Genomic DNA, 26,506 nt, shown 5'->3' with positions numbered 1-26,506 from the left:
ATTTTCATGCATCAGGTGCACAAATAATTTATATATATGGGAGAGCGAAGAAAAAGTCTTCACATTACCTCCTGGTCCATACGCTCCTCCAGGACCTCCTGGCCCACCAGATGCTCCTCCAGGTCCAAATCCAGCACCACCTGGTCCAGAACCTCCAGGTCCTTCTCCTTCAGGGTAAATAGTCACATCGACATCCACTGTTATGGGACCCTCTCCTCCAGCACCTCCTGGTCCAGCACCTCCTGGTCCAGCACCACCTGGTCCAGCTCCACCCGGTCCAGCTCCACCTGGTCCAGCTCCACCTGGTCCAGCTCCACCTGGTCCAGCTCCACCTGGTCCAGCTCCACCTGGTCCAGCTCCACCTGGTCCAGCTCCTCCTGGTCCAGATCCTCCTGGTCCATAAGGTCCGGCTCCACCTGGTCCAGCACCACCTGGTCCAGCTCCTCCTGGTCCATAAGGTCCGGATCCACCGGGTCCATACCCTCCAGCTCCACCTGGTCCTACTCCTCCAGCTCCTGAAATATATAAATATCAATGATAGCTGTAAAAACAATACAAATATAAAGAGAAGTATCGACTGTTCAGAAAAAATTGATTAGACTTGTTTCGCCACGAATCAAGTCTAACCAATAAACTAGCATCAATTTTTGCCTCAGTAAACACTTGAATCTCAAAGTAGATAAAAGAGGAAAACGATTCTTTGATATATATGAAAATAACTGCTTCCTAACCTTTCAGTATTTCTGCTAGGCTTTAGCAATCCCATTTGTTTGGGTGTGTTAATCATGCTGATCGACATTACATTATTATTCCATTTCAGCAAAATGGAGCACTCTCATCTAAGCAGAAGCAAGAATGCTTCCCATCCTAGAAATTATATATTTCGTTTAAACTGCACTACTTAGAATTATTCAGATGTTTTATATTCTAAATCGATAAGATTCGGCCCTTTAGTCAATGAATGTCTTTCCATATCTGTAATTTCACATCTGGACAATCTACCAGTTGATTTTCAGTCATTAATGAAAGCTCATATTAGATGTCCAGGGAAACAAAATTAGTTTGGCTAATCAAGCCTCTATCTTTCCAACAAGAGAAAGTCTCACCGACCTAATTTGCATGATACTTGATCAAAAACTCTTATGAGGCCATTTCTTCTTTTTCCGAAAAAGAAGCTAATAAAATTGTAAGAAAATGCTTGAAGTACTTTTTTGAATTCTTACTGAGATAAAAATCATCTGAGGAACTGAGCGGTGTGAAGAAAGAAATGAAATAAAATCTACCTCCGGGTCCTCCAGCACCTCCGGGTCCGTAAGGTCCTCCAGCACCTCCGGCTCCTGGTCCGAATCCACCTGGACCACCGGCTCCTCCTGGTCCATAAGGTCCGGCTCCTCCTGGTCCTGAGCCACCAGGTCCATAAGGCCCGGCTCCTCCTGGTCCAGATCCACCAGGTCCATAAGGCCCGGCTCCTCCTGGTCCTGATCCACCAGGTCCATAAGGCCCGGCTCCTCCTGGTCCGTAACCTCCGGCTCCACCGGGTCCTGATCCACCTGGGCCATAAGGTCCGGCTCCACCTGCTCCTAGATTATATATCAAAGATAAAATCTATAACTACAAATAATGATATGACGAGAATTTCTAACTAAATTTGAGACGCAGAATCTCAGGTAATGAATTCAGCCCAATTAATTTCATTTATCATGCCTGCAGTCATACAAATTGCATAGCTGATGTAAAGGAAAATTTACTTTTCAAATGATTTTCTTATTTTGTTTCGGTTGTGAAGATATCGGCCGCATATTCCTCTCTAATATATTTCGATAAACCAGTTGAATGCGAACCATATAAAAATATTCTTTCTGTCTTCCCCAGAATCTCATGAATCTGCATGAACACGTATAACATTTTCCGGGATAAGTGTGTTATGAATCATCTGTACAAAGAATATCACAAAAGCACATCTCCTAAGTCAGTTCACGTTATTATACTCTCTAAGAAAACGTTTGCTTTTTTTTCATTTTTGTTTTCGTCAGTGAAGCTCTTTCTCCTTTCATATATCAACATCATATGAAACTTTTTATTGATATGATATCCTTCTCAACATTTTAAGTGCAGATTCATTATGAAGAATAATCGTAATAAAAAACTATGACGATCTGTGTCGAAAATTTGCACGTCAGTGAAACTCCGTTGTTTCATTGCACTATTAATGAAAGAGAAATTAAGATATTTTCAAATGAAAGAATTGGGAAATCGATTGTAAGAATTCTCATACGGTAGATTTTCATGCATCAGGTGCACAAATAATTTATATATATGGGAGAGCGAAGAAAAAGTCTTCACATTACCTCCTGGTCCATACGCTCCTCCAGGACCTCCTGGCCCACCAGATGCTCCTCCAGGTCCAAATCCAGCACCACCTGGTCCAGAACCTCCAGGTCCTTCTCCTTCAGGGTAAATAGTCACATCGACATCCACTGTTATGGGACCCTCTCCTCCAGCACCTCCTGGTCCAGCACCTCCTGGTCCAGCACCACCTGGTCCAGCTCCACCCGGTCCAGCTCCACCTGGTCCAGCTGCACCTGGTCCAGCTCCACCTGGTCCAGCTCCTCCTGGTCCAGATCCTCCTGGTCCATAAGGTCCGGCTCCACCCGGTCCAGCACCACCTGGTCCAGCTCCTCCTGGTCCATAAGGTCCGGATCCACCGGGTCCATACCCTCCAGCTCCACCTGGTCCTACTCCTCCAGCTCCTGAAATATATAAATATCAATGATAGCTGTAAAAACAATACAAATATAAAGAGAAGTATCGACTGTTCAGAAAAAATTGATTAGACTTGTTTCGCCACGAATCAAGTCTAACCAATAAACTAGCATCAATTTTTGCCTCAGTAAACACTTGAATCTCAAAGTAGATAAAAGAGGAAAACGATTCTTTGATATATATGAAACTAACTGCTTCCTAACCTTTCAGTATTTCTGCTAGGCTTTAGCAATCCCATTTGTTTGGGTGTGTTCATCATGCTGATCGACATTACATTATTATTCCATTTCAGCAAAATGGAACACTCTCATCTAAGCAGAAGCAAGAATGCTTCCCATCCTAGAAATTATATATTTCGTTTAAACTGCACTACTTAGAATTATTCAGATGTTTTATATTCTAAATCGATAAGATTCGGCCCTTTAGTCAATGAATGTCTTTCCATATCTGTAATTTCACATCTGGACAATCTACCAGTTGATTTTCAGTCATTAATGAAAGCTCATATTAGATGTCCAGGGAAACAAAATTAGTTTGGCTAATCAAGCCTCTATCTTTCCAACAAGAGAAAGTCTCACCGACCTAATTTGCATGATACTTGATCAAAAACTCTTATGAGGCCATTTCTTCTTTTTCCGAAAAAGAAGCTAATAAAATTGTAAGAAAATGCTTGAAGTACTTTTTTGAATTCTTACTGAGATAAAAATCATCTGAGGAACTGAGCGGTGTGAAGAAAGAAATGAAATAAAATCTACCTCCGGGTCCTCCAGCACCTCCGGGTCCGTAAGGTCCTCCAGCACCTCCGGCTCCTGGTCCGAATCCACCTGGGCCACCGGCTCCTCCTGGTCCATAAGGTCCGGCTCCTCCTGGTCCTGAGCCACCAGGTCCATAAGGCCCGGCTCCTCCTGGTCCAGATCCACCAGGTCCATAAGGCCCGGCTCCTCCTGGTCCTGATCCACCAGGTCCATAAGGCCCGGCTCCTCCTGGTCCGTAACCTCCGGCTCCACCGGGTCCTGATCCACCTGGGCCATAAGGTCCGGCTCCACCTGCTCCTAGATTATATATCAAAGATAAAATCTATAACTACAAATAATGATATGACGAGAATTTCTAACTAAATTTGAGACGCAGAATCTCAGGTAATGAATTCAGCCCAATTAATTTCATTTATCATGCCTGCAGTCATACAAATTGCATAGCTGATGTAAAGGAAAATTTACTTTTCAAATGATTTTCTTATTTTGTTTCGGTTGTGAAGATATCGGCCGCATATTCCTCTCTAATATATTTCGATAAACCAGTTGAATGCGAACCATATAAAAATATTCTTTCTGTCTTCCCCAGAATCTCATGAATCTGCATGAACACGTATAACTTTTTCCGGGATAAGTGTGTTATGAATCATCTGTACAAAGAATATCACAAAAGCACATCTCCTAAGTCAGTTCACGTTATTATACTCTCTAAGAAAACGTTTGCTTTTTTTTCATTTTTGTTTTCGTCAGTGAAGCTCTTTCTCCTTTCATATATCAACATCATATGAAACTTTTTATTGATATGATATCCTTCTCAACATTTTAAGTGCAGATTCATTATGAAGAATAATCGTAATAAAAAACTATGACGATCTGTGTCGAAAATTTGCACGTCAGTGAAACTCCGTTGTTTCATTGCACTATTAATGAAAGAGAAATTAAGATATTTTCAAATGAAAGAATTGGGAAATCGATTGTAAGAATTCTCATACGGTAGATTTTCATGCATCAGGTGCACAAATAATTTATATATATGGGAGAGCGAAGAAAAAGTCTTCACATTACCTCCTGGTCCATACGCTCCTCCAGGACCTCCTGGCCCACCAGATGCTCCTCCAGGTCCAAATCCAGCACCACCTGGTCCAGAACCTCCAGGTCCTTCTCCTTCAGGGTAAATAGTCACATCGACATCCACTGTTATGGGACCCTCTCCTCCAGCTCCACCCGGTCCAGCTCCACCTGGTCCAGCTCCACCTGGTCCAGCTCCTCCTGGTCCAGATCCTCCTGGTCCATAAGGTCCGGCTCCACCCGGTCCAGCACCACCTGGTCCAGCTCCTCCTGGTCCATAAGGTCCGGATCCACCGGGTCCATACCCTCCAGCTCCACCTGGTCCTACTCCTCCAGCTCCTGAAATATATAAATATCAATGATAGCTGTAAAAACAATACAAATATAAAGAGAAGTATCGACTGTTCAGAAAAAATTGATTAGACTTGTTTCGCCACGAATCAAGTCTAACCAATAAACTAGCATCAATTTTTGCCTCAGTAAACACTTGAATCTCAAAGTAGATAAAAGAGGAAAACGATTCTTTGATATATATGAAACTAACTGCTTCCTAACCTTTCAGTATTTCTGCTAGGCTTTAGCAATCCCATTTGTTTGGGTGTGTTAATCATGCTGATCGACATTACATTATTATTCCATTTCAGCAAAATGGAACACTCTCATCTAAGCAGAAGCAAGAATGCTTCCCATCCTAGAAATTATATATTTCGTTTAAACTGCACTACTTAGAATTATTCAGATGTTTTATATTCTAAATCGATAAGATTCGGCCCTTTAGTCAATGAATGTCTTTCCATATCTGTAATTTCACATCTGGACAATCTACCAGTTGATTTTCAGTCATTAATGAAAGCTCATATTAGATGTCCAGGGAAACAAAATTAGTTTGGCTAATCAAGCCTCTATCTTTCCAACAAGAGAAAGTCTCACCGACCTAATTTGCATGATACTTGATCAAAAACTCTTATGAGGCCATTTCTTCTTTTTCCGAAAAAGAAGCTAATAAAATTGTTAGAAAATGCTTGAAGTACTTTTTTGAATTCTTACTGAGATAAAAATCATCTGAGGAACTGAGCGGTGTGAAGAAAGAAATGAAATAAAATCTACCTCCGGGTCCTCCAGCACCTCCGGGTCCGTAAGGTCCTCCAGCACCTCCGGCTCCTGGTCCGAATCCACCTGGGCCACCGGCTCCTCCTGGTCCATAAGGTCCGGCTCCTCCTGGTCCTGAGCCACCAGGTCCATAAGGCCCGGCTCCTCCTGGTCCAGATCCACCAGGTCCATAAGGCCCGGCTCCTCCTGGTCCTGATCCACCAGGTCCATAAGGCCCGGCTCCTCCTGGTCCGTAACCTCCGGCTCCACCGGGTCCTGATCCACCTGGGCCATAAGGTCCGGCTCCACCTGCTCCTAGATTATATATCAAAGATAAAATCTATAACTACAAATAATGATATGACGAGAATTTCTAACTAAATTTGAGACGCAGAATCTCAGGTAATGAATTCAGCCCAATTAATTTGATTTATCATGCCTGCAGTCATACAAATTGCATAGCTGATGTAAAGGAAAATTTACTTTTCAAATGATTTTCTTATTTTGTTTCGGTTGTGAAGATATCGGCCGCATATTCCTCTCTAATATATTTCGATAAACCAGTTGAATGCGAACCATATAAAAATATTCTTTCTGTCTTCCCCAGAATCTCATGAATCTGCATGAACACGTATAACATTTTCCGGGATAAGTGTGTTATGAATCATCTGTACAAAGAATATCACAAAAGCACATCTCCTAAGTCAGTTCACGTTATTATACTCTCTAAGAAAACGTTTGCTTTTTTTTCATTTTTGTTTTCGTCAGTGAAGCTCTTTCTTCTTTCATATATCAACATCATATGAAACTTTTTATTGATATGATATCCTTCTCAACATTTTAAGTGCAGATTCATTATGAACAATAATCGTAATAAAAAACTATGACGATCTGTGTCGAAAATTTGCACGTCAGTGAAACTCCGTTGTTTCATTGCACTATTAATGAAAGAGAAATTAAGATATTTTCAAATGAAAGAATTGGGAAATCGATTGTAAGAATTCTCATACGGTAGATTTTCATGCATCAGGTGCACAAATAATTTATATATATGGGAGAGCGAAGAAAAAGTCTTCACATTACCTCCTGGTCCATACGCTCCTCCAGGACCTCCTGGCCCACCAGATGCTCCTCCAGGTCCAAATCCAGCACCACCTGGTCCAGAACCTCCAGGTCCTTCTCCTTCAGGGTAAATAGTCACATCGACATCCACTGTTATGGGACCCTCTCCTCCAGCACCTCCTGGTCCAGCACCACCTGGTCCAGCTCCACCCGGTCCAGCTCCACCTGGTCCAGCTCCACCTGGTCCAGCTCCACCTGGTCCAGCTCCTCCTGGTCCAGATCCTCCTGGTCCATAAGGTCCGGCTCCACCCGGTCCAGCACCACCTGGTCCAGCTCCTCCTGGTCCATAAGGTCCGGATCCACCGGGTCCATACCCTCCAGCTCCACCTGGTCCTACTCCTCCAGCTCCTGAAATATATAAATATCAATGATAGCTGTAAAAACAATACAAATATAAAGAGAAGTATCGACTGTTCAGAAAAAATTGATTAGACTTGTTTCGCCACGAATCAAGTCTAACCAATAAACTAGCATCAATTTTTGCCTCAGTAAACACTTGAATCTCAAAGTAGATAAAAGAGGAAAACGATTCTTTGATATATATGAAACTAACTGCTTCCTAACCTTTCAGTATTTCTGCTAGGCTTTAGCAATCCCATTTGTTTGGGTGTGTTAATCATGCTGATCGACATTACATTATTATTCCATTTCAGCAAAATGGAACACTCTCATCTAAGCAGAAGCAAGAATGCTTCCCATCCTAGAAATTATATGTTTCGTTTAAACTGCACTACTTAGAATTATTCAGATGTTTTATATTCTAAATCGATAAGATTCGGCCCTTTAGTCAATGAATGTCTTTCCATATCTGTAATTTCACATCTGGACAATCTACCAGTTGATTTTCAGTCATTAATGAAAGCTCATATTAGATGTCCAGGGAAACAAAATTAGTTTGGCTAATCAAGCCTCTATCTTTCCAACAAGAGAAAGTCTCACCGACCTAATTTGCATGATACTTGATCAAAAACTCTTATGAGGCCATTTCTTCTTTTTCCGAAAAAGAAGCTAATAAAATTGTAAGAAAATGCTTGAAGTACTTTTTTGAATTCTTACTGAGATAAAAATCATCTGAGGAACTGAGCGGTGTTAAGAAAGAAATGAAATAAAATCTACCTCCGGGTCCTCCAGCACCTCCGGGTCCGTAAGGTCCTCCAGCACCTCCGGCTCCTGGTCCGAATCCACCTGGGCCACCGGCTCCTCCTGGTCCATAAGGTCCGGCTCCTCCTGGTCCTGAGCCACCAGGTCCATAAGGCCCGGCTCCTCCTGGTCCAGATCCACCAGGTCCATAAGGCCCGGCTCCTCCTGGTCCTGATCCACCAGGTCCATAAGGCCCGGCTCCTCCTGGTCCGTAACCTCCGGCTCCACCGGGTCCTGATCCACCTGGGCCATAAGGTCCGGCTCCACCTGCTCCTAGATTATATATCAAAGATAAAATCTATAACTACAAATAATGATATGACGAGAATTTCTAACTAAATTTGAGACGCAGAATCTCAGGTAATGAATTCAGCCCAATTAATTTCATTTATCATGCCTGCAGTCATACAAATTGCATAGCTGATGTAAAGGAAAATTTACTTTTCAAATGATTTTCTTATTTTGTTTCGGTTGTGAAGATATCGGCCGCATATTCCTCTCTAATATATTTCGATAAACCAGTTGAATGCGAACCATATAAAAATATTCTTTCTGTCTTCCCCAGAATCTCATGAATCTGCATGAACACGTATAACATTTTCCGGGATAAGTGTGTTATGAATCATCTGTACAAAGAATATCACAAAAGCACATCTCCTAAGTCAGTTCACGTTATTATACTCTCTAAGAAAACGTTTGCTTTTTTTTTCATTTTTGTTTTTGTCAGTGAAGCTCTTTCTCCTTTCATATATCAACATCATATGAAACTTTTTATTGATATGATATCCTTCTCAACATTTTAAGTGCAGATTCATTATGAAGAATAATCGTAATAAAAAACTATGACGATCTGTGTCGAAAATTTGCACGTCAGTGAAACTCCGTTGTTTCATTGCACTATTAATGAAAGAGAAATTAAGATATTTTCAAATGAAAGAATTGGGAAATCGATTGTAAGAATTCTCATACGGTAGATTTTCATGCATCAGGTGCACAAATAATTTATATATATGGGAGAGCGAAGAAAAAGTCTTCACATTACCTCCTGGTCCATACGCTCCTCCAGGACCTCCTGGCCCACCAGATGCTCCTCCAGGTCCAAATCCAGCACCACCTGGTCCAGAACCTCCAGGTCCTTCTCCTTCAGGGTAAATAGTCACATCGACATCCACAGTTATGGGACCCTCTCCTCCAGCACCTCCTGGTCCAGCACCACCTGGTCCAGCTCCACCCGGTCCAGCTCCACCTGGTCCAGTTCCACCTGGTCCAGCTCCACCTGGTCCAGATCCTCCTGGTCCAGATCCTCCTGGTCCATAAGGTCCGGCTCCACCCGGTCCAGCACCACCTGGTCCAGCTCCTCCTGGTCCATAAGGTCCGGATCCACCGGGTCCATACCCTCCAGCTCCACCTGGTCCTACTCCTCCAGCTCCTGAAATATATAAATATCAATGATAGCTGTAAAAACAATACAAATATAAAGAGAAATATCGACTGTTCAGAATTAATTGATTAGACTTGTTTCGCCACGAATCAAGTCTACCCAATAAACTAGCATCAATTTTTGCCTCAGTAAACACTTGAATCTCAAAGTAGATAAAAGAGGAAAACGAGTCTTTGATATATATGAAACTAACTGCTTCCTAACCTTTCAGTTTTTCTGCTAGGCTTTAGCAATCCCATTTGTTTGGGTGTGTTAATCATGCTGATCGACATTACATTATTATTCCATTTCAGCAAGATGGAACACTCTCATCTCAGCAGAAGCAAGAATGCTTCCCATCCTAGAAATTATATATTTCGTTTAAACTGCACTACTTAGAATTATTCAGATGTTTTATATTCTAAATCGATAAGATTCGGCCCTTTAGTCAATGAATGTCTTTCCATATCTGTAATTTCACATCTGGACAATCTACCAGTTGATTTTCAGTCATTAATGAAAGCTCATATTAGATGTCCAGGGAAACAAAATTAGTTTGGCTAATCAAGCCTCTATCTTTCCAACAAGAGAAAGTCTCACCGACCTAATTTGCATGATACTTGATCAAAAACTCTTATGAGGCCATTTCTTCTTTTTCCGAAAATGAAGCTAATAAAATTGTAAGAAAATGCTTGAAGTACTTTTTTGAATTCTTACTGAGATAAAAATCATCTGAGGAACTGAGCGGTGTGAAGAAAGAAATGAAATAAAATCTACCTCCGGGTCCTCCAGCACCTCCGGGTCCGTAAGGTCCTCCAGCACCTCCGGCTCCTGGTCCGAATCCACCTGGGCCACCGGTTCCTCCTGGTCCATAGGGTCCGGCTCCTCCTGGTCCTGAGCCACCAGGTCCATATGGCCCGGCTTCTCCTGGTCCAGATCCACCAGGTCCATAAGGCCCGGCTCCTCCTGGTCCTGATCCACCAGGTCCATAAGGCCCGGCTCCTCCTGGTCCGTAACCTCCGGCTCCACCGGGTCCTGATCCACCTGGGCCATAAGGTCCGGCTCCACCTGCTCCTAGATTATATATCAAAGATAAAATCTATAACTACAAATAATGATATGACGAGAATTTCTAACTAAATTTGAGACGCAGAATCTCAGGTAATGAATTCAGCCCAATTAATTTCATTTATCATGCCTGCAGTCATACAAATTGCATAGCTGATGTAAAGGAAAATTTACTTTTCAAATGATTTTCTTATTTTGTTTCGGTTGTGAAGATATCGGCCGCATATTCCTCTCTAATATATTTCGATAAACCAGTTGAATGCGAACCATATAAAAATATTCTTTCTGTCTTCCCCAGAATCTGCATGAACACGTATAACATTTTCCGGGATAAGTGTGTTATGAATCATCTGTACAAAGAATATCACAAAAGCACATCTCCTAAGTCAGTTCACGTTATTATACTCTCTAAGAAAACGTTTGCTTTTTTTTTTCATTTTTGTTTTCGCCAGTGAAGCTCTTTCTCCTTTCATATATCAACATCATATGAAACTTTTTATTGATATGATATCCTTCTCAACATTTTAAGTGCAGATTCATTATGAAGAATAATCGTAATAAAAAACTATGACGATCTGTGTCGAAAATTTGCACGTCAGTGAAACTCCGTTGTTTCATTGCACTATTAATGAAAGAGAAATTAAGATATTTTCAAATGAAAGAATTGGGAAATCGATTGTAAGAATTCTCATACGGTAGATTTTCATGCATCAGGTGCACAAATAATTTATATATATGGGAGAGCGAAGAAAAAGTCTTCACATTACCTCCTGGTCCATACGCTCCTCCAGGACCTCCTGGCCCTCCAGATGCTCCTCCAGGTCCAAATCCAGCACCACCTGGTCCAGAACCTCCAGGTCCTTCTCCTTCAGGGTAAATAGTCACATCGACATCCACAGTTATGGGACCCTCTCCTCCAGCAGCTCCTGGTCCAGCACCACCTGGTCCAGCTCCACCCGGTCCAGCTCCACCTGGTCCAGCTCCACCTGGTCCAGATCCTCCTGGTCCATAAGGTCCGGCTCCACCCGGTCCAGCACCACCTGGTCCAGCTCCTCCTGGTCCATAAGGTCCGGATCCACCGGGTCCATACCCTCCAGCTCCACCTGGTCCTACTCCTCCAGCTCCTGAAATATATAAATATCAATGATAGCTGTAAAAACAATACAAATATAAAGAGAAGTATCGACTGTTCAGAAAAAATTGATTAGACTTGTTTCGAAGCGAATCAAGTCTAACCAATAAACTAGCATCAATTTTTGCCTCAGTAAACACTTGAATCTCAAAGTAGATAAAAGAGGAAAACGATTCTTTGATATATATGAAACTAACTGCTTCCTAACCTTTCAGTATTTGTGCTAGGCTTTAGCAATCCCATTTGTTTGGGTGTGTTAATCATGCTGATCGACATTACATTATTATTCCATTTCAGCAAGATGGAACACTCTCATCTAAGCAGAAGCAAGAATGCTTCCCATCGTAGAAATTATATATTTCGTTTAAACTGCACTACTTAGAATTATTCAGATGCTTTATATTCTAAATCGATAAGATTCGGCCCTTTAGTCAATGAATGTCTTTCCATATCTGTAATTTCACATCTGGACAATCTACCAGTTGATTTTCAGTCATTAATGAAAGCTCATATTAGATGTCCAGGGAAACAAAATTAGTTTGGCTAATCAAGCCTCTATCTTTCCAACAAGAGAAAGTCTCACCGACCTAATTTGCATGATACTTGATCAAAACCTCTTATGAGGCCATTTCTTCTTTTTCCGAAAAAGAAGCTAATAAAATTGTAAGAAAATGCTTGAAGTACTTTTTTGAATTCTTACTGAGATAAAAATCATCTGAGGAACTGAGCGGTGTTAAGAAAGAAATGAAATAAAATCTACCTCCGGGTCCGTAAGGTCCTCCAGCACCTCCGGCTCCTGGTCCGAATCCACCTGGGCCACCGGCTCCTCCTGGTCCATAAGGTCCGGCTCCTCCTGGTCCTGAGCCACCAGGTCCATAAAGCCCGGCTCCTCCTGGTCCAGATCCACCAGGTCCATAAGGCCCGGCTCCTCCTGGTGCTGATCCACCAGGTCCATAAGGCCCGGCTCCTCCTGGTCCGTAACTTCCGGCTCCACCGGGTCCTGATCCACCTGGGCCATAAGGTCCGGCTCCACCTGCTCCTAGATTATATATCAAAGATAAAATCTATAACTACAAATAATGATATGACGAGAATTTCTAACTAAATTTGAGACGCAGAATCTCAGGTAATGAATTCAGCCCAATTAATTTCATTTATCATGCCTGCAGTCATACAAATTGCATAGCTGATGTAAAGGAAAATTTACTTTTCAAATGATTTTCTTATTTTGTTTCGGTTGTGAAGATATCGGCTGCATATTCATCTCTAATATATTTCGATTAACCAGTTGAATGCGAACCATATAAAAATATTCTTTCTGTCTTCCCCAGAATCTCATGAATCTGCATGAACACGTATAACATTTTCCGGGATAAGTGTGTTATGAATCATCTGTACAAAGAATATCACAAAAGCACATCTCCTAAGTCAGTTCACGTTATTATACTCTCTAAGAAAACGTTTGCTTTTTTTTCATTTTTGTTTTCGTCAGTGAAGCTCTTTCTCCTTTCATATATCAACATCATATGAAACTTTTTATTGATATGATATCCTTCTCAACATTTTAAATGCAGATTCATTATGAAGAATAATCGTAATAAAAAACTATGACGATCTGTGTCGAAAATTTGCACGTCAGTGAAACTCCGTTGTTTCATTGCACTATTAATGAAAGAGAAATTAAGATATTTTCAAATGAAAGAATTGGGAAATCGATTGTAAGAATTCTCATACGGTAGATTTTAATGCATCAGGTGCACAAATAATTTATATATATGGGAGAGCGAAGAAAAAGTCTTCATATTACCTCCTGGTCCATACGCTCCTCCAGGACCTCCTGGCCCACCAGATGCTCCTCCAGGTCCAAATCCAGCACCACCTGGTCCAGAACCTCCAGGTCCTTCTCCTTCAGGGTAAATAGTCACATCGACATCCACAGTTATGGGACCCTCTCCTCCAGCACCTCCTGGTCCAGCTCCACCCGGTCCAGCTCCACCTGGTCCAGCTCCACCTGGTCCAGCTCCACCTGGTCCAGATCCTCCTGGTCCAGATCCTCCTGGTCCATAAGGTCCGGCTCCACCCGGTCCAGCACCACCTGGTCCAGCTCCTCCTGGTCCATAAGGTCCGGATCCACCGGGTCCATACCCTCCAGCTCCACCTGGTCCTACTCCTCCAGCTCCTGAAATATATAAATATCAATGATAGCTGTAAAAACAATACAAATATAAAGAGAAGTATCGACTGTTCAGAAAAAATTGATTAGACTTGTTTCGCCACGAATCAAGTCTAACCAATAAACTAGCATCAATTTTTGCCTCAGTAAACACTTGAATCTTAAAGTAGATAAAAGAGGAAAACGATTCTTTGATATATATGAAACTAACTGCTTCCTAACCTTTCAGTATTTCTGCTAGGCTTTAGCAATCCCATTTGTTTGGGTGTGTTAATCATGCTGATCGACATTACATTATTATTCCATTTCAGCAAGATGGAACACTCTCATCTAAGCAGAGGCAAGAATGCTTCCCATCCTAGAAATTATATATTTCGTTTAAACTGCACTACTTAGAATTATTCAGATGTTTTATATTCTAAATCGATAAGATTCGGCCCTTTAGTCAATGAATGTCTTTCCATATCTGTAATTTCACATCTGGACAATCTACCAGTTGATTTTCAGTCATTAATGAAAGCTCATATTAGATGTCCAGGGAAACAAAATTAGTTTGGCTAATCAAGCCTCTATCTTTCCAACAAGAGAAAGTCTCACCGACCTAATTTGCATGATACTTGATCAAAACCTCTTATGAGGCCATTTCTTCTTTTTCCGAAAAAGAAGCTAATAAAATTGTAAGAAAATGCTTGAAATACTTTTTTGAATTCTTACTGAGATAAAAATCATCTGAGGAACTGAGCGGTGTGAAGAAAGAAATGAAATAAAATCTACCTCCGGGTCCTCCAGCACCTCCGGGTCCGTAAGGTCCTCCAGCACCTCCGGCTCCTGGTCCGAATCCACCTGGACCACCGACTCCTTCTGGTCCATAAGGTCCGGCTCCTCCTGGTCCTGAGCCACCAGGTCCATAAGGCCCGGCTCCTCCTGGTCCAGATCCACCAGGTCCATAAGGCCCAGCTCCTCCTGGTCCTGATCCACCAGGTCCATAAGGCCCGGCTCCTCCTGGTCCGTAACCTCCGGCTCCACCGGGTCCTGATCCACCTGGGCCATAAGGTCCGGCTCCACCTGCTCCTAGATTATATATCAAAGATAAAATCTATAACTACAAATGATGATATGACGAGAATTTCGAACTAAATTTGAGACGCAGATTCTCAGGTAATGAATTCAGCCCAATTAATTTCATTTATCATGCCTGCAGTCATACAAATTGTATAGCTGATGTAAAGGAAAATTTACTTTTCGAATGATTTTCTTATTTTGTTTCGGTTGTGAAGATATCGGCCGCATATTCCTCTCTAATATATTTCGATAAACCAGTTGAATGCGAACCATATAAAAATATTCTTTCTGTCTTCCCCAGAATCTCATGAATCTGCATGAACACGTATAACATTTTCCGGGATAAGTGTGTTATGAATCATCTGTACAAAGAATATCACAAAAGCACATCTCCTAAGTCAGTTCACGTTATTATACTCTCTAAGAAAACGTATGCTATTTTTCATTTTTGTTTTCGTCAGTGAAGCTCTTTCTCCTTTCATATATCAACATCATATGAAACTTTTTATTGATATGATATCCTTCTCAACATTTTAAGTGCAGATTCATTATGAACAATAATCGTAATAAAAAACTATGACGATCTGTGTCGAAAATTTGCACGTCAGTGAAACTCCGTTGTTTCATTGCACTATTAATGAAAGAGAAATTAAGATATTTTCAAATGAAAGAATTGGGAAATCGATTGTAAGAATTCTCATACGGTAGATTTTCATGCATCAGGTGCACAAATAATTTATATATATGGGAGAGCGAAGAAAAAGTCTTCACATTACCTCCTGGTCCATACGCTCCTCCAGGACCTCCTGGCCTACCAGATGCTCCTCCAGGTCCAAATCCAGCACCACCTGGTCCAGAACCTCCAGGTCCTTCTCCTTCAGGGTAAATAGTCACATCGACATCCACTGTTATGGGACCCTCTCCTCCAGCACCTCCTGGTCCAGCACCACCTGGTCCAGCTCCACCCGGTCCAGCTCCACCTGGTCCAGCTCCACCTGGTCCAGCTCCACCTGGTCCAGATCCTCCTGGTCCAGATCCTCCTGGTCCATAAGGTCCGGCTCCACCCGGTCCAGCACCACCTGGTCCAGCTCCTCCTGGTCCATAAGGTCCGGATCCACCGGGTCCATACCCTCCAGCTCCACCTGGTCCTACTCCTCCAGCTCCTGAAATATATAAATATCAATGATAGCTGTAAAAACAATACAAATATAAAGAGAAGTATCGACTGTTCAGAAAAAATTGATTAGACTTGTTTCGCCACGAATCAAGTCTAACCAATAAACTAGCATCAATTTTTGCCTCAGTAAACACTTGAATCTTAAAGTAGATAAAAGAGGAAAACGATTCTTTGATATATATGAAACTAACTGCTTCCTAACCTTTCAGTATTTCTGCTAGGCTTTAGCAATCCCATTTGTTTGGGTGTGTTAATCATGCTGATCGACATTACATTATTATTCCATTTCAGCAAGATGGAACACTCTCATCTAAGCAGAGGCAAGAATGCTTCCCATCCTAGAAATTATATATTTCGTTTAAACTGCACTACTTAGAATTATTCAGATGTTTTATATTCTAAATCGATAAGATTCGGCCCTTTAGTCAATGAATGTCTTTCCATATCTGTAATTTCACATCTGGACAATCTACCAGTTGATTTTCAGTCATTAATGAAAGCTCATATTAGATGTCCAGGGAAACAAAATTAGTTTGGCTAATCAAGCCTCTATCTTTCCAACAAGAGAAAGTCTCACCGACCTAATTTGCATGATACTTGATCAAAACCTCTTATGAGGCCATTTCTTCTTTTTCCGAAAAAGAAGCTAATAAAATTGTAAGAAAATGCTTGAAATACTTTTTTGAATTCTTACTGAGATAAAAATCATCTGAGGAACTGAGCGGTGTGAAGAAAGAAATGAAATAAAATCTACCTCCGGGTCCTCCAGCACCTCCGGGTCCGTAAGGTCCTCCAGCACCTCCGGCTCCTGGTCCGAATCCACCTGGACCACCGACTCCTTCTGGTCCATAAGGTCCGGCTCCTCCTGGTCCTGAGCCACCAGGTCCATAAGGCCCGGCTCCTCCTGGTCCAGATCCACCAGGTCCATAAGGCCCAGCTCCTCCTGGTCCTGATCCACCAGGTCCATAAGGCCCGGCTCCTCCTGGTCCGTAACCTCCGGCTCCACCGGGTCCTGATCCACCTGGGCCATAAGGTCCGGCTCCACCTGCTCCTAGATTATATATCAAAGATAAAATCTATAACTACAAATAATGATATGACGAGAATTTCGAACTAAATTTGAGACGCAGATTCTCAGGTAATGAATTCAGCCCAATTAATTTCATTTATCATGCCTGCAGTCATACAAATTGTATAGCTGATGTAAAGGAAAATTTACTTTTCGAATGATTTTCTTATTTTGTTTCGGTTGTGAAGATATCGGCCGCATATTCCTCTCTAATATATTTCGATAAACCAGTTGAATGCGAACCATATAAAAATATTCTTTCTGTCTTCCCCAGAATCTCATGAATCTGCATGAACACGTATAACATTTTCCGGGATAAGTGTGTTATGAATCATCTGTACAAAGAATATCACAAAAGCACATCTCCTAAGTCAGTTCACGTTATTATACTCTCTAAGAAAACGTATGCTATTTTTCATTTTTGTTTTCGTCAGTGAAGCTCTTTCTCCTTTCATATATCAACATCATATGAAACTTTTTATTGATATGATATCCTTCTCAACATTTTAAGTGCAGATTCATTATGAACAATAATCGTAATAAAAAACTATGACGATCTGTGTCGAAAATTTGCACGTCAGTGAAACTCCGTTGTTTCATTGCACTATTAATGAAAGAGAAATTAAGATATTTTCAAATGAAAGAATTGGGAAATCGATTGTAAGAATTCTCATACGGTAGATTTTCATGCATCAGGTGCACAAATAATTTATATATATGGGAGAGCGAAGAAAAAGTCTTCACATTACCTCCTGGTCCATACGCTCCTCCAGGACCTCCTGGCCTACCAGATGCTCCTCCAGGTCCAAATCCAGCACCACCTGGTCCAGAACCTCCAGGTCCTTCTCCTTCAGGGTAAATAGTCACATCGACATCCACTGTTATGGGACCCTCTCCTCCAGCACCTCCTGGTCCAGCACCACCTGGTCCAGCTCCACCCGGTCCAGCTCCACCTGGTCCAGCTCCACCTGGTCCAGCTCCACCTGGTCCAGATCCTCCTGGTCCAGATCCTCCTGGTCCATAAGGTCCGGCTCCACCCGGTCCAGCACCACCTGGTCCAGCTCCTCCTGGTCCATAAGGTCCGGATCCACCGGGTCCATACCCTCCAGCTCCACCTGGTCCTACTCCTCCAGCTCCTGAAATATATAAATATCAATGATAGCTGTAAAAACAATACAAATATAAAGAGAAGTATCGACTGTTCAGAAAAAATTGATTAGACTTGTTTCGCCACGAATCAAGTCTAACCAATAAACTAGCATCAATTTTTGCCTCAGTAAACACTTGAATCTTAAAGTAGATAAAAGAGGAAAACGATTCTTTGATATATATGAAACTAACTGCTTCCTAACCTTTCAGTATTTCTGCTAGGCTTTAGCAATCCCATTTGTTTGGGTGTGTTAATCATGCTGATCGACATTACATTATTATTCCATTTCAGCAAGATGGAACACTCTCATCTAAGCAGAGGCAAGAATGCTTCCCATCCTAGAAATTATATATTTCGTTTAAACTGCACTACTTAGAATTATTCAGATGTTTTATATTCTAAATCGATAAGATTCGGCCCTTTAGTCAATGAATGTCTTTCCATATCTGTAATTTCACATCTGGACAATCTACCAGTTGATTTTCAGTCATTAATGAAAGCTCATATTAGATGTCCAGGGAAACAAAATTAGTTTGGCTAATCAAGCCTCTATCTTTCCAACAAGAGAAAGTCTCACCGACCTAATTTGCATGATACTTGATCAAAACCTCTTATGAGGCCATTTCTTCTTTTTCCGAAAAAGAAGCTAATAAAATTGTAAGAAAATGCTTGAAATACTTTTTTGAATTCTTACTGAGATAAAAATCATCTGAGGAACTGAGCGGTGTGAAGAAAGAAATGAAATAAAATCTACCTCCGGGTCCTCCAGCACCTCCGGGTCCGTAAGGTCCTCCAGCACCTCCGGCTCCTGGTCCGAATCCACCTGGACCACCGACTCCTTCTGGTCCATAAGGTCCGGCTCCTCCTGGTCCTGAGCCACCAGGTCCATAAGGCCCGGCTCCTCCTGGTCCTGATCCACCAGGTCCATAAGGCCCGGCTCCTCCTGGTCCGTAACCTCCGGCTCCACCGGGTCCTGATCCACCTGGGCCATAAGGTCCGGCTCCACCTGCTCCTAGATTATATATCAAAGATAAAATCTATAACTACAAATAATGATATGACGAGAATTTCGAACTAAATTTGAGACGCAGATTCTCAGGTAATGAATTCAGCCCAATTAATTTCATTTATCATGCCTGCAGTCATACAAATTGTATAGCTGATGTAAAGGAAAATTTACTTTTCGAATGATTTTCTTATTTTGTTTCGGTTGTGAAGATATCGGCCGCATATTCCTCTCTAATATATTTCGATAAACCAGTTGAATGCGAACCATATAAAAATATTCTTTCTGTCTTCCCCAGAATCTCATGAATCTGCATGAACACGTATAACATTTTCCGGGATAAGTGTGTTATGAATCATCTGTACAAAGAATATCACAAAAGCACATCTCCTAAGTCAGTTCACGTTATTATACTCTCTAAGAAAACGTATGCTATTTTTCATTTTTGTTTTCGTCAGTGAAGCTCTTTCTCCTTTCATATATCAACATCATATGAAACTTTTTATTGATATGATATCCTTCTCAACATTTTAAGTGCAGATTCATTATGAACAATAATCGTAATAAAAAACTATGACGATCTGTGTCGAAAATTTGCACGTCAGTGAAACTCCGTTGTTTCATTGCACTATTAATGAAAGAGAAATTAAGATATTTTCAAATGAAAGAATTGGGAAATCGATTGTAAGAATTCTCATACGGTAGATTTTCATGCATCAGGTGCACAAATAATTTATATATATGGGAGAGCGAAGAAAAAGTCTTCACATTACCTCCTGGTCCATACGCTCCTCCAGGACCTCCTGGCCTACCAGATGCTCCTCCAGGTCCAAATCCAGCACCACCTGGTCCAGAACCTCCAGGTCCTTCTCCTTCAGGGTAAATAGTCACATCGACATCCACTGTTATGGGACCCTCTCCTCCAGCACCTCCTGGTCCAGCACCACCTGGTCCAGCTCCACCCGGTCCAGCTCCACCTGGTCCAGCTCCACCTGGTCCAGCTCCACCTGGTCCAGATCCTCCTGGTCCAGATCCTCCTGGTCCATAAGGTCCGGCTCCACCCGGTCCAGCACCACCTGGTCCAGCTCCTCCTGGTCCATAAGGTCCGGATCCACCGGGTCCATACCCTCCAGCTCCACCTGGTCCTACTCCTCCAGCTCCTGAAATATATAAATATCAATGATAGCTGTAAAAACAATACAAATATAAAGAGAAGTATCGACTGTTCAGAAAAAATTGATTAGACTTGTTTCGCCACGAATCAAGTCTAACCAATAAACTAGCATCAATTTTTGCCTCAGTAAACACTTGAATCTTAAAGTAGATAAAAGAGGAAAACGATTCTTTGATATATATGAAACTAACTGCTTCCTAACCTTTCAGTATTTCTGCTAGGCTTTAGCAATCCCATTTGTTTGGGTGTGTTAATCATGCTGATCGACATTACATTATTATTCCATTTCAGCAAGATGGAACACTCTCATCTAAGCAGAGGCAAGAATGCTTCCCATCCTAGAAATTATATATTTCGTTTAAACTGCACTACTTAGAATTATTCAGATGTTTTATATTCTAAATCGATAAGATTCGGCCCTTTAGTCAATGAATGTCTTTCTATATCTGTAATTTCACATCTGGACAATCTACCAGTTGATTTTCAGTCATTAATGAAAGCTCATATTAGATGTCCAGGGAAACAAAATTAGTTTGGCTAATCAAGCCTCTATCTTTCCAACAAGAGAAAATCTCACCGACCTAATTTGCATGATACTTGATCAAAACCTCTTATGAGGCCATTTCTTCTTTTTCCGAAAAAGAAGCTAATAAAATTGTAAGAAAATGCTTGAAATACTTTTTTGAATTCTTACTGAGATAAAAATCATCTGAGGAACTGAGCGGTGTGAAGAAAGAAATGAAATAAAATCTACCTCCGGGTCCTCCAGCACCTCCGGGTCCGTAAGGTCCTCCAGCACCTCCGGCTCCTGGTCCGAATCCACCTGGGCCACCGACTCCTCCTGGTCCATAAGGTCCGGCTCCTCCTGGTCCTGAGCCACCAGGTCCATAAGGCCCGGCTCCTCCTGGTCCAGATCCACCAGGTCCATAAGGCCCGGCTCCTCCTGGTCCTGATCCACCAGGTCCATAAGGTCCGGCTCCTCCTGGTCCGTAACCTCCGGCTCCACCGGGTCCTGATCCACCTGGGCCATAAGGTCCGGCTCCACCTGCTCCTAGATTATATATCAAAGATAAAATCTATAACTACAAATAATGATATGACGAGAATTTCGAACTAAATTTGAGACGCAGATTCTCAGGTAATGAATTCAGCCCAATTAATTTCATTTATCATGCCTGCAGTCATACAAATTGCATAGCTGATGTAAAGGAAAATTTACTTTTCAAATGATTTTCTTATTTTGTTTCGGTTGTGAAGATATCGGCCGCATATTCCTCTCTAATATATTTCGATAAACCAGTTGAATGCGAACCATATAAAAATATTCTTTCTGTCTTCCCCAGAATCTCATGAATCTGCATGAACACGTATAACATTTTCCGGGATAAGTGTGTTATGAATCATCTGTACAAAGAATATCACAAAAGCACATCTCCTAAGTCAGTTCACGTTATTATACTCTCTAAGAAAACGTTTGCTTTTTTTTCATTTTTGTTTTCGTCAGTGAAGCTCTTTCTCCTTTCATATATCAACATCATATGAAACTTTTTATTGATATGATATCCTTCTCAACATTTTAAGTGCAGATTCATTATGAACAATAATCGTAATAAAAAACTATGACGGTCTGTGTCAAAAATTTGCACGTCAGTGAAACTCCGTTGTTTCATTGCACTATTAATGAAAGAGAAATTAAGATATTTTCAAATGAAAGAATTGGGAAATCGATTGTAAGAATTCTCATACGGTAGATTTTCATGCATCAGGTGCACAAATAATTTATATATATGGGAGAGCGAAGAAAAAGTCTTCACATTACCTCCTGGTCCATACGCTCCTCCAGGACCTCCTGGCCCACCAGATGCTCCTCCAGGACCTCCTGGCCCACCAGATGCTCCTCCAGGTCCAAATCCAGCACCACCTGGTCCAGAACCTCCAGGTCCTTCTCCTTCAGGGTAAATAGTCACATCGACATCCACTGTTATGGGACCCTCTCCTCCAGCACCTCCTGGTCCAGCACCTCCTGGTCCAGCACCTCCTGGTCCAGCACCACCTGGTCCAGCTCCACCCGGTCCAGCTCCACCTGGTCCAGCTCCACCTGGTCCAGCTCCACCTGGTCCAGCTCCACCTGGTCCAGCTCCTCCTGGTCCAGATCCTCCTGGTCCATAAGGTCCGGCTCCACCCGGTCCAGCACCACCTGGTCCAGCTCCTCCTGGTCCATAAGGTCCGGATCCACCGGGTCCATACCCTCCAGCTCCACCTGGTCCTACTCCTCCAGCTCCTGAAATATATAAATATCAATGATAGCTGTAAAAACAATACAAATATAAAGAGAAGTATCGACTGTTCAGAAAAAATTGATTAGACTTGTTTCGCCACGAATCAAGTCTAACCAATAAACTAGCATCAATTTTTGCCTCAGTAAACACTTGAATCTCAAAGTAGATAAAAGAGGAAAACGATTCTTTGATATATATGAAACTAACTGCTTCCTAACCTTTCAGTATTTCTGCTAGGCTTTAGCAATCCCATTTGTTTGGGTGTGTTAATCATGCTGATCGACATTACATTATTATTCCATTTCAGCAAGATGGAACACTCTCATCTAAGCAGAAGCAAGAATGCTTCCCATCCTAGAAATTATATATTTCGTTTAAACTGCACTACTTAGAATTATTCAGATGTTTTATATTCTAAATCGATAAGATTCGGCCCTTTAGTCAATGAATGTCTTTCCATATCTGTAATTTCACATCTGGACAATCTACCAGTTGATTTTCAGTCATTAATGAAAGCTCATATTAGATGTCCAGGGAAACAAAATTAGTTTGGCTAATCAAGCCTCTATCTTTCCAACAAGAGAAAGTCTCACCGACCTAATTTGCATGATACTTGATCAAAAACTCTTATGAGGCCATTTCTTCTTTTTCCGAAAAAGAAGCTAATAAAATTGTAAGAAAATGCTTGAAGTACTTTTTTGAATTCTTACTGAGATAAAAGGAACTGAAAGGAGTGAAGAAAGAAATGAAATAAAATCTACCTCCGGGTCTTCCAGCACCTGCGGCTCCTGGTCCGAATCCACCTGGGCTACCGGCTCCTCCTGGTCCATAAGGTCCGGCTCCTCCTGGTCCTGAGCCACCAGGTCCATAAGGCCCGGCTCCTCCTGGTCCTGATCCACCAGGTCCATAAGGCCCAGCTCCTCCTGGTCCGTAACCTCCGGCTCCACCGGGTCCTGCTCCACCTGGGCCATAAGGTCCGGCCCCACCTATTTTATATAAAAAAAGATGAAATTTATAATTGCAAATATATAATTCTGATGAACCCTAGAGATTTATTCTTATTTCGTCGAGCGAAACTTTACTTTTCGGCATAAATGAAATATTTCCCAAATATTGGATAACATGTCGCTTGAAAGAATTTTTTTATATATGGTCTTTTTTTAAAATTATTCATTTGTTAGAACTTTTGAAGAGTTTTACGCTTTAACCTTTTGCCTCATTTCAGTCATTCTATATCTTTTATTCTATAAAATTTTCCATCCAGTTGTTTTAATATTTAGGCGATTGTGCAACCTGTTCTCAATTAATTTCAAGTGATAAAGAAACGTATGTAAGTAGACGTACATTGAATTGACTCTATCCTAATAAATTTAACTGTTTCAGCTTGTTAAGGACTTTTCGCCCTAATTATTTTAAAATTTAACGAAAATACTCTTGGAATCCTTTTAGTTTTTCCAAAATACACCTATTTAAAATTTTAAAACAATGCTCGAATCAGTTTCTTATTTTCTATTCAAATTGATGCTTTAGTCCGAATAAAATGGGAAGATGGTTCAAATAATTTTACTCTTCCTGCCTCTTGGTTCCTGGAATAAGTTTAATTAGCATTAAAGCTTTTCAGGTTTCTTTCTATACCTGGACCCATTCGTTGCTCTTTCTTTATAGTTTTCATTTTTAGTATTCGGCATCGTTTATGCTGTCTTGACCTCAACGTTCCTATCATGTGTGAAGCAATAAAGTAGCTGCAACTGTTTTCCTCTTCAACTATTCGAAAGGTTTTCTCTGATAATAATCCTTACTTATAGTAATTAATATAAAAGTGAAACGATTCTTGTGGTGAATGCAGCTTCTCACTGCAAGTTTTCAGGAGTTGCCTCATCCTTTTTTTCTCTTCTTGAGAAAGAAAAGTAACCTTTCCTGTAAAATTGTTTAAAATTAAGGAATGATTGGAGCTTCCGACAGTTAAATTTCTCAAAGGGAAGACGTGGTGACGAGAGTTATTGTCAAGACATCAGAATCACCCTATATGAATAAGAATTAATATTCTGATCTCTATCTGAACCAATAAAAAAATGATGCTCCACAGGTAAAATACTGGCTAATTTAATATCAAAGAAGACTAAAACAATGCTTGAGGGTTGAGAGGCACTACCGCCACCTTCACCAACGCTGACCGTACCTGTTTCGGAAACAGTTGGAGCTTGGCATAATAACAAGTCGATAGAAGTATTACTCTTTTCCAACTGCTCGAGAAGCTTTCTCTTATTAGATATTACTTGTAGTAATATAAAATTAAAAAGATGTATGATAGCAGCTTCTAACCGAAGAGGTTTGCGGGGTTGTAGATTCCTCCTTCATTGGAAAGTAAACGTTTTCATATTAAATGATATAAAAGAAAGAAATCATTCGATCATCTAATAGCTAAGTTTCACGAAAGAGAGGCGCCTGATGCCAAGAGATATTTTCAAGACACTAGAATCCCCCGATATGATTATTCTTCTGCTCAGAATCTGTACCAGCCAAATACAAAAAATTATGATGCCTCACAGTTAAAGTGCTGGCTAATTTAATAGCAAATAAGACTGAAACCATACCTGAGGGTTGAAGGGCACCACCGCCACCTCCACCAACGCTGACCGTAACCTTTTCGGTAACAGTCGGAGCTCCTCCCTGACCGCCACCTGTTGAGGACTGAGAGTACTGTCTTGATGAACCGGTGTCTACCTCGTTGAACTGCTCTTGAGAGAAGAGGTTGACGAGTTCTATAATTTCGCTGACGAAACTCTCGTCCACTTGCCCAGTTGTGGACATCAAGGCGCTCCTCAAGGCATTTATCGCCGCGTTGGTCTTTTCCTGCATGTTCACACCGCCGCTCTCCTCCACTATCAGCTCGGCGATCGAGGAGGCCAGAGCCATCTGCATGGCTTTAGTCTTGGCTTTGGTGTCATGCCGGCCTTTTCCCATGGTCTGGGCTTGTATCAGACTCTGAATGATGTCGTCAAAGTCCTCGGTGCCTTGGCTTCCGAATTCTCCGCAGCTCGCGATGTTGCTCACGAAACTTCTTGCAAACGTCATCGCCGTGTTGGGGTCAGAAAGGGGCGCGTAGATCGAGACATGGATGCCCCTCGCATAAGTCGTCGCACTCTGTGCTAAAAGGAAAAACACCACTGCTGTTGTAAAGCAGGCCATGTTGTCTGCTTTGTTCCAGAAGTGATCTGAGGTTGCCCCAACTTCAACCCGCTTTTATATGGAACTGATCACGCTTTTCCGTGACTCGTGAGCATTGCAACTCGCACAAACAGGTGTATCCAGTTGGATTCTTTAAATTAGTCAGATGCAATATGTGCAATAAAAATTGATGAAAACAAGAAGCAATCAAGTCCGAATGTTTACTTGTTTTTCTGTTGCAAAATTCTTGTTTATCTGGCCCTTTTTTTTGTCCTATATAACTAATAGAATTCATGATCGGTGAAATTGGGAAATATATTAGAAACTAGAAAATTCCGAAAGTATTCTATTTGAGGTAATATTGAATTATAACTATCAGGAATTACGTAAGCTATTTAGAGTTGTGTTTTAAAATTTTATAACATTTATCGAATAATACTAAATTTTTTAATGTTAAATCACATTTAAATATAAAACAGTGTTAATACGCAATTATATATATATATATATATATATATATATATATATATATATATATATATATATATATAAATCACATTTAAATTTAATGATTCATGCTTTAAATACTTTTACAGATACTGTTATTAGCTTTATGGTATCGTCCATTTCAAATTTCAATTACCCATGTACACATATTTACATATTGTTATAATATATGTATTATATGTAT

The 26,506-nt window shown here is 41.2% G+C and overlaps 1 protein-coding gene across 1 annotated transcript in view; it reads right to left on the bottom strand.

The window, feature by feature from the left end:
- The window catches only part of LOC129987769 (fibroin heavy chain-like), a 74,030-nt gene extending 48,335 nt beyond the window's left edge, over positions 1-25,695 (bottom strand). Inside the window, exons 1-31 of the mRNA XM_056095707.1 lie at positions 25,242-25,695; positions 23,409-23,633; positions 22,374-22,649; positions 22,257-22,316; positions 21,168-21,407; positions 19,968-20,354; positions 18,942-19,200; positions 17,929-18,179; positions 17,788-17,883; positions 16,724-17,020; positions 15,569-15,946; positions 14,469-14,798; positions 13,365-13,733; positions 12,318-12,596; positions 11,397-11,549; positions 11,193-11,366; positions 10,375-10,431; positions 10,135-10,323; positions 9,199-9,366; positions 8,980-9,153; positions 8,154-8,210; positions 7,914-8,063; positions 6,993-7,145; positions 6,759-6,932; positions 5,694-5,990; positions 4,584-4,916; positions 3,519-3,809; positions 2,349-2,750; positions 1,284-1,580; positions 505-515; positions 69-429 (exon numbers count right to left, since the gene is read on the bottom strand). Coding sequence (XP_055951682.1) covers positions 69-429; positions 505-515; positions 1,284-1,580; positions 2,349-2,750; positions 3,519-3,809; positions 4,584-4,916; positions 5,694-5,990; positions 6,759-6,932; positions 6,993-7,145; positions 7,914-8,063; positions 8,154-8,210; positions 8,980-9,153; positions 9,199-9,366; positions 10,135-10,323; positions 10,375-10,431; positions 11,193-11,366; positions 11,397-11,549; positions 12,318-12,596; positions 13,365-13,733; positions 14,469-14,798; positions 15,569-15,946; positions 16,724-17,020; positions 17,788-17,883; positions 17,929-18,179; positions 18,942-19,200; positions 19,968-20,354; positions 21,168-21,407; positions 22,257-22,316; positions 22,374-22,649; positions 23,409-23,633; positions 25,242-25,611 — 7,258 coding nt within the window. The 5' untranslated portion in view covers positions 25,612-25,695. The remainder of the gene's footprint in view (positions 1-68; positions 430-504; positions 516-1,283; positions 1,581-2,348; positions 2,751-3,518; positions 3,810-4,583; positions 4,917-5,693; positions 5,991-6,758; positions 6,933-6,992; positions 7,146-7,913; positions 8,064-8,153; positions 8,211-8,979; positions 9,154-9,198; positions 9,367-10,134; positions 10,324-10,374; positions 10,432-11,192; positions 11,367-11,396; positions 11,550-12,317; positions 12,597-13,364; positions 13,734-14,468; positions 14,799-15,568; positions 15,947-16,723; positions 17,021-17,787; positions 17,884-17,928; positions 18,180-18,941; positions 19,201-19,967; positions 20,355-21,167; positions 21,408-22,256; positions 22,317-22,373; positions 22,650-23,408; positions 23,634-25,241) is intronic.
- Between the last annotated feature and the right edge of the window lie 811 nt (positions 25,696-26,506).

Source organism: Argiope bruennichi, chromosome 10 (genome assembly GCF_947563725.1).
Source record: "Argiope bruennichi chromosome 10, qqArgBrue1.1, whole genome shotgun sequence".
NCBI classification, from domain to species: domain Eukaryota; kingdom Metazoa; phylum Arthropoda; class Arachnida; order Araneae; family Araneidae; genus Argiope; species Argiope bruennichi.
The sequence above is the reverse complement of the archived record's forward strand: the minus strand, read 5'-3'. Positions and strand labels throughout refer to the sequence as shown.